We start from the raw sequence: 9423 nt of genomic DNA, 5'->3' as shown, positions 1-9423 counted from the left end.
AGGATAGCAACTTATTTCCATTACAGCACCAGTGCCTAGCACAGCTTTTGGCATATATTAAGCCTCTCAAAATGTTCACTCAATAAATAAATAAAGCCAGTGTCAGAAGGTATAATCATTTTAAAAATTCATTTTTATTTTTTTAATTCACTTTTACATTCTAGATTACAACCCAGCTTTTCTGCTATTCACAGCCTAAATTTAGTTTTGCACATTCAGTCAACAAATGTTAGCCTAGATGCTTAGTACTTCCAGTGGGGTCTTATGCCCAAACTCCTAGCATCATAGTGCTCGTTATTAAATGGGTCCTCAATACATAATTTTGGAATGAATTGATACAAAGATGACTAATATACCCATTTTCTGAGGCATTTAGTGTAAGCAATTTCTTGCCTAAATAATGGTGATATGGGACAATATGGGAAGAACCAAACGGGAAGAGTTCTTGGTAGCTTTTGTTTGCTTAGCTGAACACGTGATTACAAGGAGTGAAGACTTAAAATAGACCCATGTGGTTGGTCATCGACTCCTGGGAAAGAGACTGCAGAGTCTGTTCTGGCATGTGGAAATCAAAGATGACTGATCTTGACAAGGAAAACATACAACCTACTGATTCATTATGTGTTTTTAGTGATATCCTTAACTATTACCAGAGTCACAAGTACTTAGAAAAATCTCAAAATGTCTCATAGACAAGATATTACCAGTAGTAAAACCAGAAGTCGTAGTAACAGGAAAAAAGTAAGGATCTGACAGGATGTTAGTTGTTTTGACCTCTGATTCATTGAGTTCTCTACTGCCACTTTCTTTTTCACCGACCCCTTTAAAAACTCTTAATAAACGTTTATGGAGCACTGTCTTCCACATATATTTAAGTACTCGCTGTAGAGAGTAGAGGGTAAAGAGTTGAGGCCCTGAATCCAAGCAGCCTTGGTATGAAACTGCTTACTAGGGACATGATCTTAGGTAATTAACCAAACCTTGCTGTGTTGCAGTCTCTTCACATGTGCATGGACATTGAAAAAATAATACGACATGAGATTTAAATGAGCTTGTACATATACAGTGCTTAGCACCTAGTAAGAACTTTATAAATGTTGGTTCCGGCCATTGTGATTATGTGCTAGGTTAGCTGTCATGAACACAAACGGTGAAAAAAGTGGTTGTTTCTGTACTTATGCAGTGTGCGTGTCATTTGCCAGTTTATTCTTTACTGCATAATTTATTCTTCAGCCTTCTTCTGCCTTGTTCTGAAAGGGGCCTGACTCCTGCAAACCACATTTCCCAGGCTCCCTTGCCAGTTGGCTTCCTGCTAGTTTTGAGCAGCAGAAGGTTCAGACGGAGGCTGACAGTGTCTCACTGCTTGGGTAGCATCACTGGCAGAGGCTGTCTCTTTTGTCTTTCCCATCTCTCTCCAAATGGAGCTTCCCTCTGTGCTCACAGGCCCCACTTCAAGCCCCAGTTCCAAGTCTTCTTACCAGCTTTCTGCTTTGGGAATGAGGCCAATGTAGAAGAAACTAGAACGAGAAGAAAAAGACAGATTCCAAGTTTAATCCCGGATCCAACCGTGCCTGAATATTATATATGTCTGGATTTTTAAAAATATGAGCCTATAAAAAACCCCCTTTTTGCTTAAGCTATTTTGATTGCATTTCTCTCACTTGCCACTTTGAGAATGCTCATACATTGTGTACTAATTCCTGAGAATTGTTTGAGATGATATCACAATATAAAGCAATTAGTATTCTCATTGAATACTTGTCTCTGGAATTCACATAACTAGTATTTATTTTCCTGCGAGGATTATGTGTATAAAGATGAGCAATATAAACATGGCCTTTCTCTTTGATAGTGCAATAATAACTAATTACGTATTTTACAGTTAAAAACATGAAGAATGTAAACTTTTACTATACTTATTCCAAAATGTTGTCGTCTCTGGAGATCTGAGCATCTTCCCTTAGTGTGTATCTCAAACTAAAGACATTTCGTTCATTTTAATACAAGAACATAAACTAAAATGCAAAGCAAAACCTTTTGGGGGGAAAGTTTTCATTTGTTTTCAATGAAGTAAATCCCAAGCCTCCACTTGTTCTTTACGAAACCTTCCCAAGGCAGGAGGATTTTTCAGTGCAATGAAATTAACAGTGTCACTGCCGCAGGACAGTCACTCACTCTGCTGTGTTTTCCTGGCTTTCCTCTTCTCTGTTTGCCTATGATCATGCAGTTTGTCTTCTGATAATGAATGGGCTTCTTCTCCCTTTCAACCACTAGAATAAGTCACTGAAACCTCCCCAAGACATGTCCAAAGTTCATCTGCTTTGGGAATTTTTTGGAATCTTTCATGGTTGACAAAAGTAAATTTATAATCATGATGCGATACAAGTGTGTATGTGCATGCTTTGTCCTTAAAATATATGCAGTGGCCTTTTAATGTTATGATGTATGGTCAGGCTGTGGTTGCTATGGAAACAATAACCAAATTTCCTGACATTTGAGGGTTGGGAGAGGCAGTGGTGGCAGCTGTGATTGGAGTTGAGAGATTGCTGATAGAGTGAAAGTAGCTTAAAGAGTAAGGTGCTCTTTCTACCTTAATGTTCAGGTTAGAGCAATCTACTCTTCCCCAATGTCTGCTAATAACATCCACCAGAGCCAGACTGAAGGCTTACTAGTATTTCTTTAATTATTATATTACACTCAGTTTATTTTGGATACTGAATAATTGAGATTTTGGAGTTCTTGGTTATAGCCATTATATATATTTTTTACATTGTATAAAATCATGCTTTATGGTAATAGAATACATTATATACATTATATCCAGCTTAGTGTTCACACAAGACAATATTGCTATTAAGACAGCAAATACATGCTTTTATTTGAAATGTGATACCTTGAGATTTTTAAAATTCTTTAAGTACAAGTTGATCAGTCAAACGAATACATTCAATAAGTTCTCTGTTCAGAGGGATCATTTTCTAGGACCTCTATGACTCCTTGGAGTTTCTCCGTAGCTTCCTATACAGCATTGTTGAGGTTTGGAAGATGCACCAAATGAGATGTTTATATATCTGTGTTTATTCTGATCATACTACATGTCAGGGGAATGTGAGAAAAGTGTGGAATGTGGGGAGTGTTATCATTACCCTCATTGCTTAGTTAGGTTTCTCTGCACCCAATACATTGTTAAGCTCTATGGATATGGACCTAGATAAAAAATGATTCCTGCCCCCAAGAACGTGCTTGGCCACACTAGGAGAGAATACATGCAGACTGCTCATTCAGGACAGGCAGCGCAGGAAGGAGTAAAGCCAACGAATGCAGCCAAATGTAAAAGGAGGAAGTGAGTTGAATGAGATGAGCAGATAAAGAAATTGGAGGGAAAGCAGAACTTGAGATGAAGCCAAAAGAAGGGCAGATCTAGTTAAAGAGGGAAAACTATTTGGTGTTAGTAAACTTTAGAACTTATAAATATGCTGGATGTATTCTTTTGAATGTGTCAATTATTATATTAAATTAGAGACAGAGTCAAGCAAATGGTGTGAGCAAAGATACAAATGAGACATGATCTAGTGGTTAAGGAGCATTGAGTAGTTTAGTTTTGCTGGGTGGGGGTCAAATGGTTCTAATAGGTATTCTCTGGGAATGAAGATGCTTGGGGAATTATGGGGGCTATGAAGAACAAGTTAGAAAATCCAGGATTTTGCAGATATCAAATGACCTTGAGGTCAACAGGGCTTAAACTCTAATCATTTGAAGTCAAAGTAAAGACTCTAGAATGATAATAAACTGGTGAATTATTGTTCAATGCTTGGTGAGAAGTAACCAGTCAGTAAATGCAAATTGAATTTAGTTGCAAATAAAACTAATGTGAGACAAACTCAAAAAACTCTTTGGAATTGTAGCTGATATTTTGTGGTGGTTAAAACTTGTTGGCACTTTTTTAACTCATCCATAGATCTTTCCTCAGGTGTTTTATCTCTGGGTTATTGTCACTCCTGCCCTTTCCGATATGGTTATGAGTTGAAAAGAAAAGGTTTTAAAAGCCTAGTTTTTTGCCTATGAAATTGTATAAAGTATGTATAATATGTTAGAGGTTTTCCCCCCCATTATGGAGCCTTGAGTGAGTTATACATACATTATTTTTTTTCATTTTAAGAAATTGGCCCACCTTGATGTCATACAGATGGTGACATAGTTGTCTCAAAGTTTCTTATTACTCATCAATACACTTGTTGAGGATGGACTTAGCATTCTCAACTCTGAGAATTTTTTGGAAATACAGTAGGTAATCTGTGTCCCCAACTTACTACATACCTATTGCTCCTGATGTATGACAGTCATAGAATAAGATCAAACATCTTTGGCACAAAATAGTAGAATATCACACAGGTTATATTTATGGGTATTTGATTTCTAAATCAAATATATTTTAAAAATTGACAGTCTTACAATCTTTCTTTCTTCTTCTTCTTTTTCTTTTATCCAAAAGGATCTTCTTAAGAAATGCTACTCTGCCAAGGCATCTTACCTCTTCCAGCAGGATAAATTCTATGATGTCAGCTATGACACAGGAGATAAGTCGATCCAGTGTAGCAGGAGACCAGACGCATTCAAGTTCTGGATGACTTGGAAGGCCCTGGGCACAGTAGGCCTTGAAGAAAGAGTTAATCGTGCTCTTGCTTTATCTAGGTACGTGTGTGTGTGTGTGTGTGTGTCCATGTCTGTCTATCTGTAGTAGACCCAATGAAAGCAATATTTACAAGGGCTGCACTGATGTTCTTTCATCAGTGCATTCCTTCTTTCATCTGATAATCACTTTTTCATTGCCTACTGTATGTGAGGAACTGTGAACACAGCAGTCTTAGCCCCGCCCCCCAGGATCCTAGCTTAGTAAGAGACACATTCAGGCGCCGAAGCAGACAAAATATAAGGGAACCTACTTTTTGGTAAGGGGAGGTATATGGTGCTCCAGACCACTCAGGAGGGTCCCCTGGTATATTCTCGAGGAGCATCAGCAGAGGCTTCCTGGGGAGAAGTGACCCTCAATGAAGAAAGGAGAGAAGAGTGAGCCAAGCGGAGGGGACACACAGCCCAAACCTCCGGATGTGAGAGAGATCACGGTGACTTCAAGGACCTGAAAAGCAGGTCTCGAGAATGCAGGGCTGATATAAAGGCAAAAAGGTAAAAGTGATGTGGGAGCGCCTTGGTTGCTTGCTGTGTTGTAACATTAGAGACGAAACTTTTGAAACCATTTTCAAAGACCTTAGAAAAGCTCTTGAGATATAGGTGCTGGATGTTTGCCACTTGAACAGGACTCTGCTGCTAAGCCTGGGTCAGTGGGTGCAGATGGGCAAGCCATGATCGAATTTGGTTTCATGACCAAACTTGGTTTTAAATGTGATTTGCTGGGCCTGGACTTTATAGAGTTAACCTTCATGGTGTTAAAAAAAAAAAAAATCAAACATTTAAAATATTTAGAACAGAGAGATTTGTCAAAAATCTAGATTTTTGGCATCTACTGAAAGATCAGAATGCTCTCATTCCCACATGGTGACAAACCACTGAACATGATGTGCGACTCTCCGGAAAATTAGAGTCCTCTCCACTCCCTCCTGTTTTTTGTCTGGTGTATTTTACTACAGCATAGAAGTGCGAGCAACCAGGACACAAACCTAGCTCTACCATGTACAAACTGTTACTTGGGCAAGTTTCCTAACCTTTCTGTACCTCAGTTTCATCCCAGTAAGATGGAGATAACAGCAGCATCTAACTCAAAAATTGTTATGAGGATTAAACGAACTGATATTTATAAACACTGAGAACAGTGCCTGGCATATACTACATGCTCTATGAGTTTTAGTTATTATTTTTTTATATGCTTGGCGACTGTAGGCATCAGAGTTTGTGATCTCTGGTTTAGATAATCTCTCTTTCACTCCCTGTTTACATTTCGCTTGCAAAAACCTGAAGTATGTCCTTAGAGATTTAAAACAATTTCTTCTTTCTATACTGGGAGTCGTGTGGGTACTCTGTGCAACATTCTGTGCAAGAGTGATGCACCGCAGACTGTCTGAAAACCCAGTATCTTAAAACAACAATTTTTTCCTAAGAGGTCTGCAAGTTTGGAGTGGCTTTATCTCATATGACGGTGGCTGTGGGGTAGAGGGGGAAGGTCTGGGTCTCTTCTCCACCTGTCTCACATCTTCCTTGGACCAGCAGGCTTGCCAGAACATGTTCTCTTGATGGTGCTGACAGAAGCCCAGTAAGCCAAGCCCCGTTTAACCTCCTGATTGCATCATATCTACTAGTGTTCCAATCGCCAATGCAAATCACATGGCCAAGCTCAATGTCAAGAGGCAGGAAGTAAACTCTGACATTTTGCAGGAAGAACTGCAAGGTTACATGACAAAGGGCTTGGATATAAGGACAGGTAAAAGGATGGCTTTGGTGCTTTCAGAAGACTGTAAGAAGTCAGCAATTCTGGTAACTGTAGCTTAAGAAGTAGTTTTAAAAATCTGTAAATATTGTATCAGGATTCTTTTGGTGATAAGCAACAGAAACCTTAACTCTAGGTATTGTATACAGACAAACAAAAAAAGATAATTTATTATCTCATGTTACTTATAAGCTAGCGTAGTGACGACTTCTGGAATGGTTTATTCTAGGGGCTTAAACAATATCACCAGGCCTCAGTCTCTTCATCTGTCAGGTGTGCCTTCCTTCGTGTTGGGTTTATTCCTATGTAAGAAGTTAGCTGCCAGGAGTTTTAGATCTATATCCTCCCAGGCTCAAGTTCAAGGTCAAAAGGAGAGAGTGCTCCTCTCTCAACAATCCTGAGGAAAGTTTTAATTATTTTTGGATGAGGCAAGTGTCCATCTCTGAATCAGTGTGTTGTCAGGGAAATGTGACATTCTTATTAGTTACGTTGAGTCATATGACCTTCCTTGGCACTGAGGAGACTGTCAATTCCTCCTATAGACTATGTACTGAAAGTAGGTGAGGAGTGTGTCTTTAGTAGAAATAGGATTAAAGCGCCTCTATCGGAAGTAGGGCGATAACTACCTAGTGGTAAAAAAAATGAAACCGTCTACCACAAATATTCACGGTTGATCATTAAATTAAAATAAAAGTCAAAAAGCTCTGTTCACTTTTCTGTATTTTCTCATACTATTTAAGTGTGGTAGAATCTCCACATTATTTTATCTAAGCTGCTAAGTAATTCAATAACAGGTGTCTTGAAAGAGGCTAGATATAAATATTTAATCATCATATGTATTATAAAATTAACATTCATCTCAGGGTGGAATTTAATTTATAGTCAAAGGATATTTTCTAAGTTTTGCAGAGAAATATCACAGGAGGATAAATGTTAACATTTCAATTCAATTCAACAATACTTATTGTTTGTAAATATTTGTCAAGTTGAATTGAATGTAATTAACATTTCAGTGAGCATCTCTGCAGACTCTGTGACCTATATTTAAATATTTGAAAAATAATCACTCCTCTTTCATGCTGTTACTCGTAATAGGTTTTTTTTCCCCTTTAACTTTGCACATTGTAGATATCCAACACTGTATTCCTAGGGTGAGCAAAAGTCATCCTGTTCTCCCACCCCAGTACCAAGCAAGAGCCTAGTCCTTCTACACATGTCACTTGGAATGAATGTGAAATTACAAACTTGGAGAAAGCTTTTCTAGGATTAAGAATTGTTTTAAGTTAGCAACATAAAGTCTTTTTTTTCGTGATTTTATTTCCTTTCAAATTGGCTGGTTGATTTCTGGTTCTGCTCTTTAGGAAAGATGAAACATTTTCTCAATTCTGGAAGCTATTCTGTTTGCTTGAGCCTATGTGCAGCGGCGTACTGGTAAACTGGCTCTCAGGAGGGGGAAAAAAGCCCCATTTGTAATATTTGTCAATTTCCATGGTGTACATTCCTACTGTGGAATACTGCAAGCTGACAACAGTTGTGGTTTGCAGTATTCCTGAATATTTAACAGTGGCTCTCACTAGCCAGTATGGTCTGGCTCTAGAACATCATTGATTATGTGACCCAGCATGCTCCGTTCCAACTACTGACTGGTAAGAGTTAAAATGCCATTTCCTAGCACACCCACTGGCCCTAGACTGCTTGCTTTAGAGTTTACCCAATAAAAATTATTCTCATTCGTGGGCAAAAGTCTCTGCCTGGCATAGTTTCTGCAATTTCGAGTAACACTGTTTTGTTTTCAGGACATATAATGTCCTTCAGTAGATAATTTACTAGCAAAGTAAAGCTGCCAGTGAGGATTGTGTTACTGTTTGGGGTACACATCTATTAGCAGCAGCCTAATGTAGCTAAGATCTCCATTTCCCTAGGCCCTAGGTCAGGTCTCTTAAATAATGGAAAAGCTGTGAAACTCTTTTCCCCATTGCAGTCAGGATCGCTCTGACTCCATAGAAACAATGTTTTCATGTTCCTGAATCAAAACAGAGCTTAGTTTTGAAATTTGTACCTTGACTTTAAGATTTAACCCTTTTCCAGTTTAGGGGAAAAAAAAGTGCAGCTCGCTGCCAGCATTAATTTAACATCATGGGTAGGAATGCTACGTGTTCTGCGACTTGACATTTTTAGCGATCAAGAATTACTATATTTTGTAAGTGGAAATACCACTACTAAAAACAGAATGCTATAAATAGAATGGTGTCATTTGTTTCCAAAGACTATTGCTATACTAGAGTGATGTGAAAATAATAATAAAAGTGAGACATTTCATGGCAAACTTTAGGGGTAAGGTTAGGACTGTAATCTGCGAGTTATCTCTGGGTAAACGCTGCAGCCACAAGGACCACCAGAGAGTATTCTTAGGGCAAACAGCAAATGAGTTAAGGACCAGATTTTGATGTACCAGTGGATTTCTATCACCCTGATCAGATAGCTTGCTCCTTTTTCCCATGGGAAAGCAAGAATGTTTTCAACAGGACAATGATTCCTACTTTATGAACTGTCAGAAATCCAGCAAGAAGATAAAATGTATCGCCTGGAAAATCTTGAAGGCTTTCCTAATTTTCATTTCGCCCTTGTCATTCCAGTTGATGAGAGTACATTTCTCTCAAGAATTATTAATGACTTAAAACTTTATTTTTCCTTGGGTTTGAAAGCCAGTAACATTGGGAACCCAAAGCTACATGCAGTTTTTAAGCCCAGTTGAAACTTAGAGGGATCAGGTTTAAAACTGCCACCTCCAGCACAAGGCAGGCGATGGTGCATCTCTGCTTTCTGACTAGGAAAGTAGAAAATGTTTCGCGACACCCAGGGCACCCTGTTGCCGAGGGCACCTTCTAGGCCTTTGATATGGCACTCAGGTTAAAGGAGTATTTGCTCAGGGGTAATTTTTAAAGCGAATCTAGAAGAGTCATGTGTATAAGTCTTTTCAACAA

The 9423-nt window shown here is 38.6% G+C and overlaps 1 protein-coding gene across 4 annotated transcripts in view; it reads left to right on the top strand.

Moving 5' to 3' along the window:
- Positions 1-9423, top strand: part of GADL1 (glutamate decarboxylase like 1) — a 175546-nt gene that overhangs the window by 88208 nt on the left and 77915 nt on the right. For all 4 annotated transcript variants that reach the window (XM_011360816.2, XM_023533804.1, XM_023533759.1 and 1 more), the window contains one exon: positions 4493-4692. In XM_011360816.2, coding sequence (XP_011359118.1) covers positions 4493-4692 — 200 coding nt within the window. The remainder of the gene's footprint in view (positions 1-4492; positions 4693-9423) is intronic.

The sequence above is a fragment of the Pteropus vampyrus genome, unplaced genomic scaffold (assembly GCF_000151845.1).
Source record: "Pteropus vampyrus isolate Shadow unplaced genomic scaffold, Pvam_2.0 Scaffold1, whole genome shotgun sequence".
NCBI lineage: Eukaryota > Metazoa > Chordata > Mammalia > Chiroptera > Pteropodidae > Pteropus > Pteropus vampyrus.
The sequence above is the reverse complement of the archived record's forward strand: the minus strand, read 5'-3'. Positions and strand labels throughout refer to the sequence as shown.